We start from the raw sequence: 24404 nt of genomic DNA, 5'->3' as shown, positions 1-24404 counted from the left end.
AACCTTAGACGGCTATTACTATTTGGAGTTTAATAAATCGTAGGTACCAAAGAGCACATTAGTATTAATTACTATATGTTCCTTCTTGGCTACGTCAATGAAACTTTAATATGATTTAGACTAGAAGTTGGTTCATATAAAAAAAAGGTGTTTGTACCACGAGCTGATCTTGTTATACAGGTGATATTATTGAAAAACCATAAGGGCTTTATACACCGTGTTGTTTTTGATTTCCGTTAATTTCAAGGGTGCATTCCTGAGCTTTAACTAAGTAACTTTCTCAAAGACACCGGTATTCTAATTAACTCCATTTCGGAGATAATCACTAATTTATTTTTATCTTATAAGGCCCTTACGAGCGTATACACTTGCCTTAGGGCCTGTTTACATATTGATTAGTGTTTAGTACGAGTGTATACATTTGCTACTAAACTTAAGTACTATCTCGAACGATTGATGTTCGAAATGACATTGATATGTCACAGTTTTAAATTGTTTGGTTGAATTAAATGTTATGGCCGTGTTACAACAACGCTATATGCAACATTTAATTACTTTTTATAAAAATAAAATAGTAAAAACTTATAAAAAAAAATTTCTTTTTTTTATAAATTAACTATGCCATTTAGGTTCCTTTAACATACTTATCGATACCCCGGAGTTAACGGAAATCAATAAAAACACGGTGTATATCCTAATAAGGTTGCCAAGAATTAAGGCCTTTCTCTGGTAACTTCATTGATTTGAACTTGATTAAACAACTAGCTCGATAGAAAAAAAATCGTACAAGTCTAAAACACCACTATTTTTTTTATCGTACTCATCGATACTTTTATTTTGTTAATAAGAACTAAATAGATATGATAGGGAAATTCTTCTACAAATTGACTAAGTCCCACGGTAAGTCAACAAGGCTTGTGTTCTGGGTACTCAGACAACGATGTATAGTATACTCGTATATATGTGTTTGACGACCGGTTTGGCGTAGTGGGTAGTGACCCTGCCTACGAAGCTGATGGTCCCGGGTTCAAATGTGATAAGCATGGATATTTGTTCCTGAGTCATGGGTATTTTCTATGTATAAGTATTTATAAATATTTATATATTATATATATCGTTGGCTAAGTACCCTCAACACAAGCCTTATTGAGCTTACTGTGAGACTTAGTCTATTTGTGTAATAATGTCCTATAATATTTATATTTTATTTATATTTATATTTTTATACATAAAATAAAAATACTTAAATACATAGAATAACTATTAAATAAAAATGATATCCGCAATCCCGGGCACGCACGGTCGTCCGCTCAGTGCTCAACCAGCTGCGTTCGAAGACGGATCCCTTTCTTTCGCATAATTATTGAATGTCATAATGTAATGATAGTCATATTATCATTAGAAATAACTCTAAAACTTTTTTTAACTTTTCAGGAATTTCCTCAGGTTATCCTATAGGTAGGTTAGGTTAGATTTGTTTTATGGCAATCCTGAAAAGTTACGCGTTTCTGAGAAAAACCAAATTATGGCTAACGAAAATGCGGAGAAAAAACATTATGATTTAAAACTTTATGGGAAACAATAGAGACCCGTTCGAAGAAGGACCTGAACTCACTGCACCTTAAAAGTATGGTTTGTACAGAACCTTCTTGTTAACTTCATCGTTTCCTCATTAGTATAATATGTCATGCAGACGTATTGTAATCTTAGGTACAAAGGTAAAGGATAGAGGCTTAGCATGAACGACGTTTCCAATTAGGGGATATTTATTGGGGATCTAGCATTAAGCCCCCATTACGAGGTTCAATGTAACATGAAAATAATTACCTTTCTGTGAATTTATTGCTGACTTCTTTTTGACGTTCAGACGTATGTGGTATGATTGATTACATTGATTGATACAGAATGAAATTTTATTATTAAATAGTTTATTTTTCTGTTTTATTCTTTTCATATAAAAATCATTAGTAAATGTTTGAGGCCGATTTATTTTATTTATGAAAGATATTACTATTGAATTTTCATTATAGTGAACGCTGCAATGAAATCAATCCTGAAAGTTATGAATTTACAATTATACAGTTATGTATTTACGAAGTTAAGACCTACCTACCGTTTAACCGATAGCGTTAGTGTCATATGCATTTACATTGTAATAGGGTCAATTCGTAACAGTCAGGATTGACTTCTTAGCTGCGTTTCAGTATAAGAACAATTTTTACAAGGAGGATCGTGTTGTACGTAAATGTCTAAAATAATTAAAAATGAAGCTACACCTACAGTCTGACTTCCAAAGTTTTGTCATCAATACTAACCTCGCAAGTTATTTTCTATATATAATGTGTATGCATATACATGTATATCATCTTGACTCAACTTACTTTTATCGTAAAAACCAAATCGAGTCCCCAAGATCCAAGAATATTACTTTGAGGCAAATTTACACAGTTCGATCAGACTCATAACCCATCTGTATTCAGTCCACGGAGCGCGACACCAATGATTACCTACCGTCTTTATGCTAATACCGCATTCCGAAATTCACTTGGCGTTGATTTTTCTCAGTTTTTTTTTTGTGTATGACCGCTCGCTATTTCTTTGTTAACTAATTTCAATTACCTGTATTTAGTTATTTTGAAAAAGTGGTAATTTATAAACAATACTAGATGTGACTACATAATCATATTTTGCCTCATTTAATGTTACCATTTGAAATATAAATGTAAATATTAATATGTTTTTAAGTAATCATTGTAAAAGCATGCATCATTCATACTAATATAAGTACATATCATATAGTTATTATCTATAACAACAGTCCTAAATGTAGGTTTAATTTCATTACCATATATTTCTATTGAGCTGTCAATGTATACTACGGTTTGTTTCTTAATGAACAATAAACAAATAACTAGTGAATCCCCAAATTGATATTTCGCAAAACATGATAATGAAAGAATCCCTTTAAGCTCAAATGCGTTTATAACCGCCATTTTATTCGTTCACGATTCAATGCTGGCTCTAAACAAACGTAGAATCACGACCGGAAAAAGTAATGTGTTCTTGTTTTACTTTGCTAATACCTATTACCAAAGGATCGTTACTTGGTTTCGGATTTGAAAACGCTTAGGACCTTTCGCTCCTATAAAGAATTATATCGAATTGATTCGAATCCCTCATACCTGCCAGTCACACAGGCACGTGCGATAACGCCGAAAGAGGCAAGAATACAAAACTTTTTGAATCCCGGGAGTGTTTAGTCGAATGGTTTTAGGGTACCGCCGAAGAAATAAGCAACTTTAGCCCGCGATAACTTTGAAAGTTATCGAAGACGTGGTGTAGAATATTTTTATTTGAAAAACTGAACGGCAAATTTTTAGAACTGAGGCACATCTTTCTTTAAAATTTTGTTTTAGTTTACTTAAGGTATTATGAAAAGGGGGGAGGGTGGCTTTTATCCAGCATATCACTGATGTAAGCATCAGCACTGCACACTTAAATCGCCTAATAAAAAAAGTATTTTGATATAAGGTTAAATAAAGCAATACAAAACAATTACAGGAAAGTACATTATTGTGTACTCAGCGGTTCCTTTCAAATCCTCTGTATTGTAAGATGTTTTTTCGACATATAAAATGTCTGCTTCGATGGTACAGAGTGTAACAAAAATAGTGAGGATCAGTTTAAGGGCATATTCGGTATCGTGTTATGATTAGGAAAAAGTAAAAGAAAATTTTTTGACACAATAAATTTTTTTTTTTTATTCTATGGGGCAGATTGTTTTAGTCAGTCTCAGTTTTTCGCGTAAAAAAATGTTTTCTTCTACATTTTCCTAATCAGAACATGCCTTTAAACGAATCCCTACTACTTTTGTTACACCTTGTATATTTTAATAGATATAGTCTTACTGGTCAGATAATTCAATATGTAGTTAAAATCTCCAAACAGAACATGTTGTATAAAATATGCGAACCGGCACAAAAATTAATTTTAAAGTGCGTCAATATCACAACGCAATGGGCATATTAATTTAACACATTCACCGCTGAGCTACGGTCGTAGCGCTACGTCGTAGCCCATAACATGAGTCTCCCGGTATGTTGTGGAAATGTTCCGTAGTAGTAAAACGACAACCGGCCCGATTCCGGCCGGATTAGATACGAGTATGTCATTGTAAAAAGTGACGTTTTTGTTTGAAGAAACATCACTTTTGACACTGACTACCTAATCTAATTCATATCGTATCTTTGTCAAATGTTTGTATTGTAAGTTTGAATTGGGCCGAACGTTTCGTCATTAGCGGAAAATTGATATTTTGTGAAATCTTTATTTCAAAATGGATTACCCGTCGTTAAAGCCGTTTTGTCAAAGCAGAACTGCGAATAAACTCAAAACATCATTATTCATTGACTGAAAAATATTATGCTGCGAGATAGATGAGGCCATCAAATATTCGTTAAGGAAGACCTTTGTAGAATCTGAAGCGAGTTCCACACGCACGCTTAAACACTCAGGTTTATTAAATGTCACCCGCCAAAGAGAAATTTTCTTGTTGAGTATTGTCTACTCTCAAAACATTATCGTAATACATGTTTAAATAATAGTAACTGACGTGACTGATGTCATAATCTATGACTTAAATCAACGCACAACCCTAACCGCTGGGACTAGAAAGTCCAAATTTGGTAAGTAGGTTCCCTATAAGGTCAAGGGGTCCACTAAGAAGGGATTTTTCAAAATTCATCCCCCAAGGGGATGAAATGAGGGTCCAAAATTTGTATGGGGTTCAAGTTTTATTTTTAGCTAGGAATTCGAAACTTCGTAAAACGATTAATTCTTAAAATACAACAAAACAGATTTCAGCGTTTTTGCAAATTCATCCCCTATAATGATGAAAAAGGGGTTGAAAATTTGTATGGAAATAAAAAAAATTGAGCGTGGGACTTGAAACTCTGTACATGGACATATTATTAAAACTCAAGAAATGTTATTTCAGCGTTTTTAAAAATTCATCCCCTAACAGGCTTAAAAGGGGTTGAAAGTTGGATTACATTACAAATTAATTGAGACTTCTTATAATAGCATAATATAAGATAACAAAATAACATTAACTGAACTTTATTAAAAACATAACCCCTAAGGGGGTTAAAAGGGGATGAAAGTTTGTCTTGGGGTTCAAATTTTATAGTATGTTAGGAACTTGAAACTTCGTAAAAAGGTATTGTAATAAAAAGAAAAAAAAACTAATTTCAGCGTTTTTTTAATTCATCCCCTAAAAGGGTTAAAATAGGGTTGAAAGATTGTATTAGGTTCAAATTTTATTTTAAGCGAGGAACTTGAAACTTTGTAAAAAGGTATTTTATTAGGAGAATAAAACTAATTTAAGATTTTTTGAAAGTTCATCTCTCGAGGTGGTTAAAAAGGGGTTGAAAGTTTGTATGGAGATCAAAATGTTTTTCGAGTACGGAACTTGAAACTTTGTATCTTTGCATATTATTAAAATACAAGAAAATTTATTTTAGCGTTCTCAATAATTAATCGCCGAAGGTGGTGAAAAAGAGGTTGAAAGTTTGTATGGAGACCAAAATGTTTTACGAGTGCGGAACTTGAAACTTTGTATATTTGCATATTGTTAGAAAACAAGAAAAGTAATTTAGAGTTTACAAAATGCTTTGAAACTTCTAAGATAGGCATAATACCTGATTACAAAAAAAATCAACATTTTTAGAAATTCAATCCCTAAAAAGGAGATGAAAGTTTGAATGGGGTTCAAGTTTTATTTTAAGTTAGGGATTTAAAACTTCGTTAAAAGATATATTATTAAAATACAAGTAAACTAATTTCAGTGTTTTTGAAAATTAAAGGTGGTTAAAAAGGGGTTAAAAATTAGTATACAGATAAAAAAAAATGCGGAACTTGGAACTTTGTATATGCGCATATTACAGCGTTTATAAAAATTCTTCTCCTGAAGGAGTAATGAGTAGAATTTTTTAAGTAGCGCTAAGCGGGAGCTACTATGGCCAAAAACTTAAGTTATCACATCAGCGGTGGCATCATGGTTCCATTTTTATCATTTATCACTATGCCCCTCACTTTCGCGCTTATATACTTGTTAGAACGTGACAGGCATAATGACAAATGGTAAAGAGCCGAGTATCTTAGCCCTACAGGTTTCATTTATGACGTGTACCTACAAGAAAAAATTACCGCTCAAATGCGATTCGGACTTGCGCACGAAGGTTTACGTACCATTACGCAAGAGACGGCAAAAAAATCAGGTTTACGTACCGTGTCTTTACATACTTGTACTTTTAACGGACTTAGTAAAGCACCTACACAAGTATGAGAGCGCGACCGAGAGAGAAAGCAGGCTGTCTACAAGGCGGAAAGACATAAAAAATGCTGTAGTCCCTAGGCTTAACATTATGAAGCACGCCGCAAGTTACCAGGCCGTCTTCCTTTTCAATAAGTTACCCACTGAATTTAAAACAATTACTAACAGTAAAATTTTCAATGCAAGACTCAAGAGTTATCTTTTAAAAAAGTCGTACTATTGTATAACCGACTTTATAGACGATAGCTGTACTTAATTTTATTATAGTTTATTTGAATTTTTGCTGAGTTTACGTTTTTACTATGTACATATTAGTGTATTATTCTAGTAGGATACCAAAGTGACGATATTATTATTTATTGTTGACATATCTTAGTTATTAAATTTTAAATTTCTAACATTTTTTATTTTTATTTTTATTGATATTTTATTTGCTTGGTTGATATTTAAATCTTATTGACATGATACAAATTTCAGTTAATATTATGCATATATTCTTCAATACTTTTAATTAATATCATCATCTTGGGATCACTAATTAAGCTTTAATTTCTTTAATATAATGTAATGTTTTATTTTTAATTTTAAGTTATGTTCAACACAATATTTTATTGTTATGAATGAATGAATAAATAAATAAAGAATTTGTTATTATAGCAGCAACAGAAATATATTTTCTGTGAAAATTTCAACTGTCTAGCTATAACGGTTCATGAGTTACAGCCTGGTGACAGACAGATGGACGGGCAGACGGATAGTGGAGTCTTAGTAATAAGGTCCCGTTTTTGGGTACCAAACCTTAACAAGTTTTCAAAATGTCTCCCCTTACTTATGAATGCCTTGAAAGTTTGAATCAATGCAAAGCCGCTACTGAGATAATAAAATTAGTATTGTATCTAATAATAATTTTGCACCTACTAAAGATGTAAAATGTTCAAGATAAGATTTCACGCGGACGAAGTCGCGGGCAACAGCTAGTAGTCTATATAGCTTGCAGTGGTTGCTATAGTATTCTAAATGATTATTAGTTTTGTAACTACAAGAACATATAATAGATATTTATGTAACAAAAAACACAAATCTCTATAGAGCCTATCAAATAACCCAGACTAACAACTTATTATGTAATTTAATATTTCACAGTTTGAAAGGTATTTATAGTAAAGTTTCAAGCTAACATTTACAGGTAATTTAAACTGTAAATGTAAGTTAAATATACATGGTAAGTACTCGTCTCTTAGGATTTATATCACAATGTTTTCTGAAGATATTTTAAAAATATTTTCGTAAGCTACCTATTAATTTCGATATTTATGCATTCATACAAATTACCATTTTAAACGAATAAGCATAAGGTCATCTTTTCGACAATGTCGTATAATTATACTGTTTCGAGAAAATACTCAATAGCTAGTCATTATTCATTCTGAAAAAGCAATCGTTTTAGCTTTTTAATTATGCAAAATCTGTTCTTCTATAGCCACTTCCTCCCTTCATTATCTTAGAGAGAAATATTTGTGAAATAATGGAAAATATATCAGTCTGATTGATGACGATAATTTGTTTTATCATGCTGTTAAATAAAATGCAAAAACAACAATAATAAAAACAAACAATATGTCGTTATTCAGACTTGTCGTTATACTTAAATGTCGCGTTGTTAAAATTATCATAATCTTTAGCAATTCATATCATTGTTTTATTTAGTGTTCATTTATTTTTGGTTCTATAATAAAATTGTTACCCTATTTATATTATTAAAAGAAATAATCCTAAATACAATTCATTCTCATGTAAGTATCGTTTATTTAAATTATTTGACATACGAGTAATAATAGTGAGTCTGCCATTGTTAAATTTTTCAATTTTTTTTAAAGGTTTAGTCGTTATTTGTTTGAGTTTGGTTTGAGTAAAGTTGTCGTTTATTGACACCCGACTACGGGAAAGATTAACATTCTATAAAATATAATATATTCACATTCATAAGCATTGCGAGTGTTTCAAAGCACGTGACTCCGCCAAAACACTTTGTTGCCGAGTGAAAAACATTTCTTTACGTGTTTGCAGCATTAGCACAGGAGCGCCACCACAGTATCTCGCCTGCGATATAGACTACCCGTTCTTTTCTAACTGACTGCATTAATTAGAGTCTATCTCGCAGGCGGGATACAGTCACATCGCTCCAGGAGCACAGGCTAAGCCTACTGACTGCACAAAATACTGGCTGTAAGTAAAACATCGCAAATGTAGTCCATATATTTATTATTCCTAACTAATCCCTTGAAAGTCTATCCTACTACAAGCCATCGTGAAGAAACAAGCATGAAATTACCTTGCATTCTAGATGATAAAATGCAACTGATTTCAATGAGGTGTGGTGAAAATATACATATGATAGGCGGCGCTTTTCCACAATAAGGCGGTTAATTTGCTCATAACCTAATTACATTAAAATGGAACCTTAACCTATAAAAACAAATAATTTAAAATTACAATGCACTAACAAAATAAAGCAATAAATCGACGTAATGCTGACTCTAATATTATTAGTAAAAAGATTTCAAGCGTTGGCATCAATAATTATTTGTTTCTCAAGGAGGCGACGTTGTTGTTTAACTTCTCGTGCTTATATTGATACCGGAGCAAGCGAAAGATTCCATAATTGAACCTCCAGCATAGCCAGTGGCTCGAATAGTGGAATCTTGAGCGTCAGGAGAGTTCCAAGGCACGAGGATTAAACAAACTTTGCCGTCGAGTGAACCAAAATTTTTCACTACACTAACGCGAAAAATATACTAACTGTTAGACATTACAAATCAAATCCAAATGAACGCTATTAAGTATTTGTCATTTAAAATCATCACTAAAAACTCAATTCTAGCAGCCAACATGAGGAAACAACTCAAAACTTTACTTTACTTTGCCACTCTTGTTAATAACGAACTCATCAGTTGTTGACGAATAAAGAGAGCCTTTACGTGCTGGTCAAGTTAAAAAATATTATTTAACTTTCTAAGACTCCAAACATGTAATAATAGATTACTCTCTTCTTAAAACTAAACGAGGTTCATTTCTCAAAATGACATAAAATTGGATAGAAACCATTAGGGGTCCGATTATCAATTCCACCCGGTCGCTAGTTGGTTGTCAATATTCATTTAGGCGGTGGCCGCAGTGCGCGTGATTTGTCGCTCGCCTAGAGCTCACCACACTAGTGTGGGGCTAGACCTGATTGAGTAGCCGTAGTAGACAATATTACTGGATTATTTTCTACCTTTAGTCCTTGTTTGGTTTATGTTTATTTAACGTGTAATTAATAGTATTTTATACAATCGTGATATAATAGAGAGCTTTTCAGCCTAGTACCGTGTTTTGGCAACGAAGCTTGCTGAGTTGCCAAAGTGAGTTAAGAGATTGAAAAGCTTGATTATATCACTATTGTATACAATAATTTTTCTACGAGTCAATAAAAATAATACTTTAAAATAATAAAATCATACAGGTAAACAAGCCAAAAATATACAGCTGTTTAAGATACGCGAGCAGCCGCGATACCTTCATACTCGTACGCGCCCCGGCCGCCGGGACCCGGCGGGGTGGTCAACGACACCTTCTCGTAACTCATGAGGCCCTGGACTTGCTCCTTGCTAAATTCAATTTTTAGACAGTTTTTTCTCGATTTTTGGCCACCATAGCCTATGGAGACTAACAAGCAATGGTAAGCGGTTTTCGTAGTCTATGGATGTTGCTAAAGGGTAGCTTGAAATAAAGTGTATCACATGTGCGTTTATGACTTATGAAGCAATTGTTTCTACTATACAACCTAAAATAAATAATTCATTTGAGCTAGGTATATCGTTTTGTTTCCTCCTCTTGACCGCGGCGAGCTGTGATCTGTGATTGGTCAATTTCATTATTGTTGACTAAACCGTTTCGAAATGAATATTATAGTTGAGTTGGGAGCCCATACACGAAAAGTACCCAATTACAGTTTGGTAAACGAAATCTTAATTCAACCATTACAGTCGACGAGTAGAAAAACATATTTATGCAATATTTTTGTAAACTTGACTATCAGTAAATAGGTGTTCTCCTTTGATTAATTAATAAATATAAATAAATATAATGTGACTGACTTGAGTGACAATTATATATTTGTATTACACAAGTTGTGTCAAAAATACTACATTATGATACAAGTGCGGAAAATACGAAATTCGACACGAGTTGCGAATTGCCTATTCGCACATATATCGTACAACATTTTACAGTACCTATTTACATAATGGCCCTTTAAATTTTCGTTTTAGTTATGTAATGTGCTTATTATCGCACTAGTACGGTGAAGTAGCACCATATGTACTGTAAAGCATATACGACTATAATGCCAAATAATGTGTATATTTTTGTGTTGGCTTTTTTATATTTTATTATTTATTTTACACTAGCTTGCCGATGCGACGAATACGTTCTCTCGGTATTTAATAATAGGCCAATCAAATTAGATCCATAATAAGAAGCGTTTAGAAGAATTAATTGCCAGCAACCTGAAATTATTTTAATATCTCCATATGGTGGTATTCGCCTTGGGAATGATCTCCCTCTACCCTTAAGGCAAGCACAAAACAAATTTTCTTTTAAAAACCGTTTCGTAAGCACCTCTCTTCCTCGCTCATAGTTAATAAATGATCCGCATATTACTTGTATACTTGGGTACATAATACATATTTATTTGTATATATGTATGTATGTTGTGTATATATGTAGGTATATTTTGCTATTATTTTTATATGTGTAAGTATATAAATAGCATATTGTTGTATTGTTTAGAATAACTTGATTTGTGTTTCATATTCCCTCTCGTTGTGTACAATACTGCACTAACTGCAAGTTTCTGTTTGACCCAATGGTTGACTGGTAGAGAATGCCTTAAGGCATTAAGTCTGCCATTTGTACAATTTTATATCGTGCAATAAAGTTTAAATTAATAAGTAAATGGTCCTTAATGCGTGTAATCCAAGTTTGCGCAATCCCAGGAGGTGTGCATACATTTTGGGAGCCTTGAGAGATAAGGTTTTACCTGGATTGCCAAACCACTCGATGTAGAAAGAACCCATCACCAATTAAAATGTCACTACTAGCAAGGTTTGATGGATCAGACACTGGTGAAAGGCGTTTTCGGATTTTTAACACAATAATATTCTAAATGGCGGCCATTTTTACTCATCCTCAAATATCAATTTTGATCATGATTAGTACAGATTTTCCATCGATTTTCGATCAACAAGCAAAAAACTTTAATAGAACTGAAATGTATGCTCACCTCATGGGATTGCGCAAACTCAAATTACATGTATTTAGGACCTACCTCCATTTAAGACGATTTCGATATACGTATACACGAAAAAGAAAATACCGTCATGCCCATCACTAACCCGTTAAAGGGAGGTTCCGTGATCCGAATTCGAAATCACGTCGTATTCGCGAAAGGGTGCCCGCGGTGTCGAAAATCGTTTGTTATTAATTTGCCATTCGTCTGCGTACGCATCTCCAGGGGATCGGTCCGAAATACCCAAACGTCTGGTTGCTAGAAACTTGGGCACAGTGGTTGGTAAAGGTTGGGTAAGGATTGGTTGGTATGGTTATAGGTAGTCAATTTTTATTCTTTTTTTGTATAAAATATCAAAAATATGATATAAGTAATGAAAATAAGTCGCTTTATTTTCATATACCGTGACCAGTTTTCATTATTCTTGACTGAACCTAAGGGCCAGGCCACACCGTATGCGTGTGCGTTCCGCTGCATTGTAAAATATGAATATACATAAGAAATGTTGCACAGTTTGCGTGAGGTGCGCGTGTGCGTGCACGTAACGCTTGAGGTGTGAGTAGTAACGTATATGGCACGCATTGCAGCTTCAACGAGACTAACCGGCTGCGTGCTGTGTGCACGCGTGCATAGAGCGGAGCGGTAACGCTGCTTCGTGCATGATGAATTAAGACATAAAATTGGAACTTATTGGAATTGTTCGTGAATAAGAAAGTATTTAACACAACATTATTGTAATAGTTTACAAACATACTGTGTCGTATAATAAAATGTTATGGGAACAACTTGCCCAAGGATGCTTCCTCTACCACCGATGAACGAGTTTCGGAAATTATTAGCTATCAAAAGATTAGTACGAAAATAAAATAATGCCCACGCTACGGAGCTGCTCTGCTGCTGCAGCGTGTGCTGCGTTGCGTGGGCAGCACGTGCGCTGTAGACGTATGCGTGGATGTGTGCGTACTCTGGTGTGACGGGTCACACGTCTGATGTGGCTAGCAGCCAGATTCGAAGAATGCAATACGATAACGATAAGTTCTGGTTTAGATAAGTTCTCATTTAGATATCGTTTGTATGTCGTATAATTGACAGAAGCAGCTCAATTCGGGCAATCAATGTCACTTTGACGTTAGAAATTTCGTGGCGTGGATAGATCTTATTGGGATCACAGCGAAATCGAAATAAACGTCAATTTTGACATGTCGTTTAGTTATCGATCTTTTAAAGATCTTTCTAAGATCTTAAATGCGTCTTAATCATTCTTCGTATCGGGCCGTCGGTGGCTCGTCCTTAACGCTTCGTCCCCTATCGATATTTAGTTAAATACCTGGTAGGGTCATTGATCGCCGTTATTTTTTGGATTTTGTGCCTGGTTGCCAATGATATTGTGAGTCTATTGCGGTAAACGTAAATAGATTTTATGTGTCATCATTATCATCATACCACTGCGTTTTGGGTACGGAAATGTTTAACACTAACACTGAGAAACAATTATATACTGTAAAAACCGAAACTATTTTAAAGCTTTTTAATTCATAGTTCTGTACAATAAAAAAATGTTAAGGGAAGTAATTAAATGACCAGCCGTTTTTAAACTGCTTTGCAAGAAAATTGCCATTAAATCATTTAAACAGCATACAAAAAATTCACAAACGGTCAACATTATAACCAATATCGGTCTGCTTCTGTTATAATTAATCTGCTTAATAAATAGTTGAGCTGGAAAATTATTATTTGGTTAGCAAGTTTAAAAATTGGTGGGCAGAAAAAAACATGTCTCTAAGCAGTTTAATTGAGACGTATGCATATTAAAGGAATGGTAATCTGATATAATAAAGGTACCTAACGTTTAATTTGAAAAATCGGCATTTGCAGGCGGAGCAAAATCAGCCCATCTTCAAGGTCACTAAAATCACAAGGTTACCAAGATGTCAAGGTCGTCCAAAACCGAATCGGAGCACCCCACTATTCACGTGGTCTTGTCTGTCCCACTCCTACAGAGCAATTGCGAATGCTGTGAATTTTTGACCACAGATTGAGTGTTCCAGAACGGTCATTTTTAGAGTAGTAGAGTAGAGAGCGTTTATTCGTAGCAAAATAAACAAATCGCCCAAGTGCGAGTCGGACTCACGCACGAAGGGTTCCGTACGTTCACGTCTGAAAATATAGATACGGACGATAAAGTGTCATAAATATTTATACATCTTAAGATATGGGCAATAAGGTCGTGTATACATATTTTTGGCACTTTGTTCATATCGATATTTTCAGACGTGACTGTACCATTATCTAAAAATCACTTTTTTGTATGCCCCCTTTTGGAGCCCCCTTAAATATTTATTTTATTCTGTTTTAGTATTTGTTGTTATAGCGGCAACAGAAATACATAATCTGTAAAAAATTTAACTAGCTAACTATCACGGTTTATGACATACGGACGGACGAACGGATAGTGGAGTCTCAGTAGGTAATAGGGTCCCGTTTAGCCCTAACCACTCACATACTTTTGGTAGCTGTAGTTACCAGCTGTCACCCTTATTTTATAAGAATAATAGAAGTTAAGTACTAAAAATATCAAGCACGTGAGTAATTAAAAAAGAAAACAACAAGTAACATAACATAACATATAAGCCACGAAATGTGCCAAATTTTTCTCACCATCAACCGTCTAGCATAAGTTGCGTTCTCGCGCTCAAATCCGTACTTGAAGTTGCGAAGGATGTATGCAGTCGCGCGCGAAAATGCGATCCAAGCTAGCCGGTCAGCTATGCTCTCGGCATACATACTCCGCTTAGCAACTTTTCCGCTTATTCATGCCTTTTATAAGCCTCAATTCATGTTTTATCCCTTTCTTACAAATACACTAGTCAAAATGACAGATTAAATAGTATGGCAGTAATAGTAAAACAGTGGGCTACTACAGATTCGTAAAGTATTTAGAGACTTATGGCCTAATTCATAAACGTCTGTCAACTCTAACAAGACGTTGATAATCGTTTATCCCTATCTGCCATATTGGATTTTGTTTTTGTTAAAAAAGTTTAACAAGAAATTGTTACGTTTTATAAAAAATGGGCCATTGTAAAAAAATGACCTTTAATATGAAGTACACAATTTTTCTGTCTTACAAATCTACTAGGATATTTTCATCCTAAATAATAAATCTACCCGGATCATAAAGAACGTTGATTTAGAGTAAAACGTGAATTTCTCCTGGATGGTACACATTTTCCAAGATGGCTGCGATTCCTCGAGGTCCCCAAATGTCAAATGGCGTGGGCATGAAAAAGGGGCCTTTAATTTACCAAATTTCATGACTGTTCCAGAGATTTCGAGGTTGGTTCTAATCCGATTGTGCTACTTCTTATATTTATACTGATATCCTGAATGAGGAAAGTAGTCTGACAGCAATTTGATTTTTTGCCGGCCATGTTTATTATGGTTGAGTGCGTGAGTAGGCATGGAGAAGTGTAGATTTATATCATAAAGGAACAATCTTATTAAATATACGCCTACACTTGTCAGTGTTATATTTCTAATTCTGGATACAAGTTATTAATATTTCATAAATGCCATAATTGTCGACGATTTACAAATTATCTATAATGAAAATGAGATATGAGTCGTAACGTGACCAATACAAAAATATAAGTATTTATGTTTTCCGAAATATTCCTTTCACAAACCTGTTTTTTTTAAAAAAGTTTTTCTCTACCTAAGGTATTACATTCTAAAGATTTATTTAATATGTTAGTACCTACATCTCGACAAAAATTCGGTGCAATGGTCACCTATTTTTCTAGAGGTTGGACGTGAAATTTTACCGATAACCTTTCTTCGTTACTTAGATTTCTTCGGAGGATTCACTTTTTTTAGCTATTTCATTTAAAATTAGACAAAGGTACCTAGCCAAATTTAGTGGAATGATTACGACTAATAGCAACATTTGACTCATAAAAATGCTTTTTTTTATTCTGCTTAATATACCTACGGCTACATTAACAAACATCCAAAATCAAGTGTATTACATCTAGTCAGTTATAAATGAGGCGTTTCGCCGTAAGTGACACAGGCGGTACGCGCTGTTGCTCGGTAAACGTAATTCAGGCCGGAGCGGGCTGTGTTCAAATTACACAGACATTCGGACACTTGACAAATTTAGTGCGTGACTCGGGAGCTGAGAATTATACCTAATGTCAAAAGATCGCCCGTGCTACTCAGCTGAGATTTAACTTTGTGACTGAGGTTTAACTTATTAAGGGCCGATAAATGGTAGGTTTAATTACCTATCAAGTAATTATGATTTTCTATCGACGAAATTTATGCAAGCGGATATTCAAAATAGCTACACGATAAAGTAAAAAATAAGCTTAAGCTAAAATAAATATAGGTAGTTTAAAATTATTCAAAATCGAGCAATAGAGCCTTCTTTGGTGTCCCACTGCTCGGCAAAGGCCCTTCCCTCGTTTTCTTCACTCGTCCCTGTCGTTGGCATTTTTTTTGATAGAATGCGTCCAAGTCGTCCCGCCATCTTCTTTTCGGTCTGCCTGCACCATCTATGGTGTTCCGTGGGTCCCACACAGTAACCACTTTGGCCCATCTTTCCCAATAATACAATATGCATATGCCATGGTCAATAATATGTACATTAATTTTGGAGATGTAAAAGGATATTGTTTTTATTTTCAGATTTTTCGCAATTTATGGGTGACATGGAGATTCAGGACTTCAAGGCGATGACTGGAGTAAATGACAGGTATGTGATAGATTATGTTAATGTATGTGTGTACACACACATTAACTTATATCATGCCATCTGCCATCAGTCGGACTGTGCAGTGAAAATTACAAAAGAAAAAAATCGAATATGGATCTAGAGCTGAAATAGGTTTTCGAGGCTGCAAAAATAATACTTTTCATTTGTTCTTAAATTAATAAATTGTCAAGTTATTGTATATAAAATCAGTATGTCAATATTGTTAATAACCTATCAAACTGCGGAGTAGAAGTGTGCAGTGAATTGAATAAGGTAATTTCCCGAAAGTAAGGAATGGTGATTTCCCATTCATATACATATCAAATTTTTACGGTAAATGGCTAAATTATTAATTGTGTAAGTATATAATTAATTCAACGCTATTAAGTATATATTACTGCTTGAGCAGAATACTTTACCGAGAATTAGGAGATTGAAGATGGTTTAATTATACTAATATTATTATTAATTATATTAATATTTTGAAAATTATTAATTTGCTATGACATTAAAGAAAAGGTTAAGAGACTCATATCTTAAACGATATCGAATAGAGAAGACGATACGGATACGGATACGGATGTATGTATGGTTACTGATCGTTATCACCTTTTCAGATTTGAGTCACCATTTTTTGTTTAAAACCATTATGGCTTCAACGAGCTTGACACTGACCCGACACTGACACTGACATATTCGCTAGCATGTATGTTACTTACTTTATATGATTTTTGCTCATATTGGCATATTAGTGCGAGCGAGATGTATAGAAAGTATGTTACGCAGACGTTGGCAAATATGTCAGTGTCAAACGGGTAATAGCCGTACTGATATCTCTACTCGTAATGTCTTAACAAAAACAGTAGCCAACTGATTTTGTCTGATGTTAACTAAGTATTATGATTTAAATGTATTTGCACACACAAGCAAGAAGATATACATGTATGTTACACATGTCAGCTACCTAGCTTGAACAAGTAATTATGCTTGCAGATTGCGCATTTTATAATCAGGTACTACATAAAATAGTGCTCATTTGTTTATATAAAAAACATCTAATTCACAGTCGAGGAAAATTTGTATAATATAACATCACTCGTCTTAACGAGTTAACTCTCACATTCAAACCGTCCGCCATTGCAGTGTCACAGCTTGTCGTACGTGACATTCCCTCTATAAATCTTTTAACTCTATGGCCCAAACAATACAATTTCATAAATGTCTCATATTAATGCTTCATTAATCAGTACAATGGTATATCTGTAAAATGACATGAATAACTATATTCCCTAGTAAAAACACTAATCAACATAAAAGGCGAAGACTCACGTGCGACATCAAAAGATCGTAATACGGATTTGACTGTAATACTTAAGAACGCATAATTTTCATAACATCGTAACTTTGACAAACTGTTACATCAAAAATGGGTTCTAGCAGTTGCTTCTAAGTCAGATTTTGCAGTGACATAGTTAGGAGTGCAAGTAAATTTGAGGGTTCGATGTAAAAAAGCCCTCGTCCTTGCGTGAGACTTTCGCCATTCAACCGTCCTGCATCATCCATCTTGTTTCTTTTTTCTCCCCAATCCTGCGTTCGTCAAAGTGCAATATCATCAAATCACTGTAAAAGAAGTACCATGATTCGGGGGATAAAATATTACAACAGAGATTTCAGGCAGACGGGTTGTTCGTGCTGGGCCACAGTAGAAGCTAACAGCTAGTGTTATTTACTCATGTACGGTATCCTAGATATCTTTTTAGTTTCATGTATCGTATCGTTATAATCCCCTTATCAGTTCGATTATAGTACATTGTGCAACGAGGGGGGTAAGTGAAATTTTGGATACGAGGGTGGTAATTAAAGACCCGAGTTTTCAATATTCTTACCCCCGGAGTTACACACACTGCTTTTCATCACACTTGCGAAGAAAAAACTAAATTTTAAGCGAAATAATTCTTAAATACGGTGACATATCAAACATTCGTCCGCCATTTTGTAATTTCTTGGCAAGTGAGGCATTGAAGGCACAGACGTATTCGGCATTCAGCCACGATTGAAAATTATGTAAAAATATTTTAAACGGCTTTTAAATTAAACAAAATAAATAATTTTAAACAACAAAAATATTAAATTATAAACATCAGTATTTTAAAAGTAAAACTCATTTATGCTACTTGGTTTGTATTTAAAACAAACTATAACTCCCTAGGGAGTTATAGCTTTTTTTTCACAATCCATAACTCCCGCGGGAACAAAATAGGCGTTATTCTTCAAGTACACCTGCATGTAATAAGGTCTTTTTCGAGCAAGTGTGATGAAAAAATTATTTCACATGTTAGTTATGAAACAGTTTAAGTAGCTATAAAATATTGACTATAAAATGATCGCACGTTCGACATAGTAAGTTTTTTTTTTCAGACAAATACATTGATGTTAAAGTTATCTTAATCGATCTGCACTTTGATGTTTAAAGTGCCACAAAATAATTAACATACATATGCACTGATAAATATATAACATATAACCCATCTTTGGGTCTGATAGTTGGGAAAAAAGGAAGATTTATGTTAATTTTAATATTAACATTTAATTATTTGTATGAAAGGAGGAATTTATGGCAAAAGCCATTAATTAAGAGTCAATCTGAAAATAACATTAACAGACATCGTAACCAATGTTTTTACATTTAATGTGGCATCAAGTTACATTTAGATATCCAACTTTTATTGATACAATGGCTTTACTTAGAATTATTTTAATCTCCCCATCGTATCAACCCCTGTACAACAAACCCGCACACACCAGCGGCATCTTTGCCGAGTCACTCAAAGCGTATTTCATGCTACGTCGGCCAGCGAAATGATATTGTCGGAAATATGATTTGAGAAACATATGTATTTGATACATAAATGCATCTATTGAGAGCGTTTGAAGCCTGATTGTGTTTCAGATTGCCATCTTGATGCTTAAGCTGATTAGAAATTTTGCGCTTCGGATGGATGTTGCGGAGGGGCTGCTTGTGATGAAATATGAATAATGTAGTGCTCTTTATATGGGATTTCCTTAAATGTTCATAACCGTATACATATTTGATAAGAAAATGAATGTAAAAATAAATCATGATTACTTATTGATTCGAGGATAAGAAAATATAAAATAAAGTATTTATTGGATATATTTGTCATGCCAGGAAACCTTTGACCATTTTGATGGCCTAAATTGATAACTTTAGAAAATAACCATAACTGCACGTATTTAAAAATAAACTTGGTTGGCCTGCCATTTATTGGTATGATATTATAATAGGCAATTATACTATATTGCATCAACAAGCAAATAAAAAAACCATAGAATATTAGAAATAGGTAGTAACAGGCGATCTTAAACAGGAAATCTTATACTCGTATGTACAGCCAGCAATACTATTCGCTCAGCACCTTGCATACAAACTTCTATGCAGAGACGTCACTTTTCTCTGCACCTGACTGTACCTAATTTCATGTAATGAAATAAAAATAATTTCAAATAATTTAAAAATAAGAGAACTGCAACACGCAAAAACAAATATACATCTACGTAGTCTTGCCATAAATGATGTCCTACATAAAATGAACTTTTATTTTGAAAATAAAAGAAGGCTTATAAATAATGCAGGGTTTTTTTTATTAATTTTATTTATTTATTCAAATTGTCCACCTTTTACTTTAACATACTTCTTTAAACGGTCCGGTCAATTGACTATGAGGGCACAGACGGTATCGATGGGTATTGAAGCCGTTGCCCGCACTAAATATAACTTAAAGACTCAACATTACGATGAGGTTTAGAGCAGGCTTTCTCCTCCAAATATTCCATAGAGATAGACCATAGTCCAAGGGGTTGAGATCGGGGCTTCGTGAGAGCCAATCTTCCGCCGCAATAAACTCGGGTAAATGCGTCGCTAACCACCGTTGTGTTATCTTAGCTTTATGTGCAGGAGCAGTCTTGTTGAAATATCTAGTGCTTACCTGCAAATAAAGTATCATTCAGCGGCTTAACAACTCTCTTCAAAATGTCATTTTGATAGTTCGTAGCACGTATTTTTACCCCTTGTTCACAAAAATGAAGCTCTGTGACGCCTTTATAGGATACTCACCACCAAACCATGACATATGCAGGATGGTGGCCTCTTTCTACCCTTGGAACTCTAGCTCTCGTCGCTTTTATTTTCCGTAGGGCCGCTGTCAATTGCTGTACTGTACTCCGACGATAAGCCCCAAGATTAAGGTCTTGTTTTATGATACGCGACATAGTTCTAGGGGGAATTTTCATTTCTCTAGCCATGAGTTTCTGCTTGCGTAGCGGATTTCCCCGAATTCGCTCAGCTACTACTTTAATCACTGTCGGTGTCCTTGGTCGGTGTCGGTGTGTTGACTAAACTTATCTCGTTGTATAGCTTGATAGTACGATAGATAAATTTCTTCGTTATATTCAAAGGTTTCAGCAGTTTGAAAATGTCATTCACTTGCTTGTTGCACTTATATAATGCTATCACTGCGACACGATTCTCTTTGATGCCCCACTCCATCTTCAGGGAATCGATTTCTGGATCTAAATGTACTTTTTTTGACAGCAAAATGTATTTTGAAGCGTAATCAAGAAACAAAAGTCCATCAAACATTCTCTTTTTAAATTATGAAAAAGTTGGGACAGAATTTATGGGAAGACTACGTAAACATAACAAAACATGCATACATACATAAATATTCAACATTTCGTTATTATGATTATATAAAAATGCTCTATACATATAATTACAACTAAAAGTAGAAATATATACCTAATTTTCAACTGTTTTGAAAAATGGCAAATCGGCTATTGCCTATTTCCACTGAATAAACAGTCCACAATAAAACAGCCCGGAAGGTGAGGAGAGGAGTTATTGTAAATTTTAATTTTATTACCAAGTACATATATGATTGCACGTATATTACGGGCCGTGAAGATTACTTTATTGAGTACACACACAGACAACAAACATTAATCTGAAGACATTAGTGATGTTATTATTAATGTAATTCTGACTAAGTGGCCTTTAATAGCATATTACCCCGAGTGTCATTGTGCGTTCACGCAGGCAAGCGCGCTCGCTTGGGCAGAATTTCACGCCTGGCCGTACGAGAGGTCTATTATTGTCTAGGTCTACATAATACTTATAACCATACAAGGAGTTGCGGAAAATATATTATATTAGGTACTTTTTTTACTAACCTTTTTCCACTGTAATATCATAGCATCATGGTTTTATTTACGTAGGTATTTAGGAAAAAATCAAGGCGGTTTTTTATGGGGTTTAAATCATAAACTGTCTCATTGGAACAGTTTTGAATGATTCACGGTTAGTTTCACTACACTTAAATCGACCGGGATATAAACCTTGATTACCTTTTATATTGTTTTATTGAGCTCCCGATATTTCGACGCAGTTACATGCATCTTGTCAATAAAAACATTATAAAAAGTAATCACGGTTTATATCCTGGTCGATTTAAGTGTAGTGTCTCATTGTATACTGTGGATTGTCTATTTATGTATACATACAAAAAAATGTACAACGAATGTATGACATTTCATCCTGTATACTCAATAGCAAAAGGAGCTAAGCGAATGAGGTGTTCGAAATTATTTGATCACAACATTGCTAGAGAATAAAATATAGTTTTGGCCAGCTTAACTAATATCTTGCTGACTGTACCTATTGCACCTATATGCTTTGCTTAGGGTAATATGGCGAGATCTCAGGGTGGACATGCCATAGTACGGAAACCATTTTAATGTCTATCTGTGCACAACATATCTGTATTCAAATATTAAGTATATAACTTTTATTGTATTTAATATATAGTATTATGTATTTGTTTAATGCCGTATTAATGAACGTGATTGTGTGTATACTCTATTTTAGCTCCTAGCACTATTTGTTGACTTTTGATATGAGTTCTTCATTTCCCACTACCCAAAAGTTGTCTGGAAAAGATCACTGATAAGTCCACCTGTTGTTATCTAATTATACATTTCTTCTAAAGTTTCATTAAGTAAAATGTATTGTCATTAGAGCAATAAAGAACATTTACTCACTTAAGCTTAGAAATAAATTAAAAGTTGAATAATTTACTATTTTGGGTGAGACTTGAACTCAAGACCAATGGCTTCGTTAGCCCAGTGATATGCCATCTGAGCTACCAAGAGCTTACCCAACACAGCAAATATTTCCACCACATGGGCCTTATTTACTTATAGTTCATTAAACTAGAAAGAAATCCTTTACTATTGTTGGATTCAAATAAGCCATAAGTGCCTATACGGATGCGTGAATAACATCCTTTATTGGCAAGTGTTTTGACAGAAAAACATATTTTACGGTCATAGTGTCTCTAATGGCAAATACTATAATCATCCAAACAAGACAAGGTTTTTACACAATTCAGAAAGGTACGTACAATTTATAATTGCGAAATCCCGCAATAATCGTAACCTTGCCTAAAAAAAGTGGCATCAAACCTGCTCATTCAACTTGTAATTAGCTTATTTTAAATCATTAGTACCTGGGCGACCGAGCTTTGCTCGGTTATAACTATTTATTGTAATATGGTGGTGTATAGGTGATAATCTTAACTAAATTTTTTTACTAAATTAAACTTGTCTAAAACAATAAAAATTAAAATATTATATATAAGCTTGAACATATAAAAAAAAAAGTTAGTCACCGGGCGGGATTAGAACCCGTAACACTGGTTGTTTCTTGCCACCCGCGTCTTAACCCGCTGGACCAGACGGACAGTGGGCTACAACACGAAATTAGCGACCATATTCGGCGTCGAAAGAAAAACGCATGAAAACTCGAAAACACGCGTTTTTCCAAACATAAGACTAATCTAAATCGATTGTTTACCCCCAAAAACCCCCATATACCAAATTTCAGCGAAATCGTTAGAGCCGTTTCCGAGATCCCTGAAATATATATATATATATATATATATATATATATATATATATACAAGAATTGCTCGTTTAAAGGTATAATATATTATATAATAATATATTCATTTTGCTAACTCAACGCTAAGCGTTAATTAGAAAGGTAATAAAATGACATTATCCATTGCAGACTGGTTATGACAGCTGGCTATGTCTATCGTTTGGCTATCGACAGTTATTAATGGATAGCAGCCGGAGCAAAGTGGTACATTTTCTCGCAACTTCATCTTAGCTTATAATGTCTTCGCGACAAATAAAGCAATAAAACCTGGTCAATTTGTATATACTTTCTTCTCGTGAGCTTATTACCTACTCTAGGTGCTTAGTTCTGTTTTGTGAACTAATCACAAATCTTTACTAGTATAAAATCAAACATTTTACTATTTATTATTACATAGACAAATTTCTGATAAATCTTTGATGATGAGCACCTTCCTAGTTGTAATTAAAAAAAAAGAGTAGAGTGAAATAAACTAAAATTACCATACTTTACTGTTCACATTATGTTATTGCCTCTCACATTAGGTACATAAAACGAAAAAAAAAAAACAATTTGCAGTCTCAGGTCCAGACGAAATAAGAAGACAAAATATCGAGTAGTCTTCTAGTACTCCAGTCGTGTCCTTATATTCGTCGAGTCTCATAAATAAAGTTGTCTAGGGCCGCCCTTCTGACTCTGCAAACGTGGCACGACGTGGCATTGAAAACGATTTCAAGACTCGAGAGCAACTCTTACCGTCTTTTTCGAATTTGCTATGCTCAGACGGGATGGCAATAATGTAGTTTGAAGTTCAGAAAACCAAGAAAATTCGAGTGACAAAATTCGAAGTTGATTTGTTTCATTGTTGCTTTGACGAGGTTTGATTGTGCATGGCACGGAATAACGGCCATTCTGAAGTTGATTTGAATAAAACATCAAGTTAACCAATTTTAATTTGATTTTAAAAGTTCCCAATTTACTATTGATT

The 24404-nt window shown here is 34.2% G+C and overlaps 1 protein-coding gene across 8 annotated transcripts in view; it reads left to right on the top strand.

The window, feature by feature from the left end:
• LOC133534604 (CUGBP Elav-like family member 1) overlaps positions 1–24404 on the top strand; it is a 506026-nt gene that overhangs the window by 51697 nt on the left and 429925 nt on the right. For all 8 annotated transcript variants that reach the window (XM_061873792.1, XM_061873798.1, XM_061873796.1 and 5 more), the window contains exon 3: positions 16353–16419. In XM_061873792.1, the coding sequence (XP_061729776.1) occupies positions 16367–16419 (53 nt within the window). In that variant the 5' untranslated portion in view covers positions 16353–16366. The remainder of the gene's footprint in view (positions 1–16352; positions 16420–24404) is intronic.

The sequence above is a fragment of the Cydia pomonella genome, chromosome 2 (genome assembly GCF_033807575.1).
Source record: "Cydia pomonella isolate Wapato2018A chromosome 2, ilCydPomo1, whole genome shotgun sequence".
NCBI classification, from domain to species: Eukaryota; Metazoa; Arthropoda; class Insecta; order Lepidoptera; family Tortricidae; genus Cydia; species Cydia pomonella.
The sequence above is the reverse complement of the archived record's forward strand: the minus strand, read 5'-3'. Positions and strand labels throughout refer to the sequence as shown.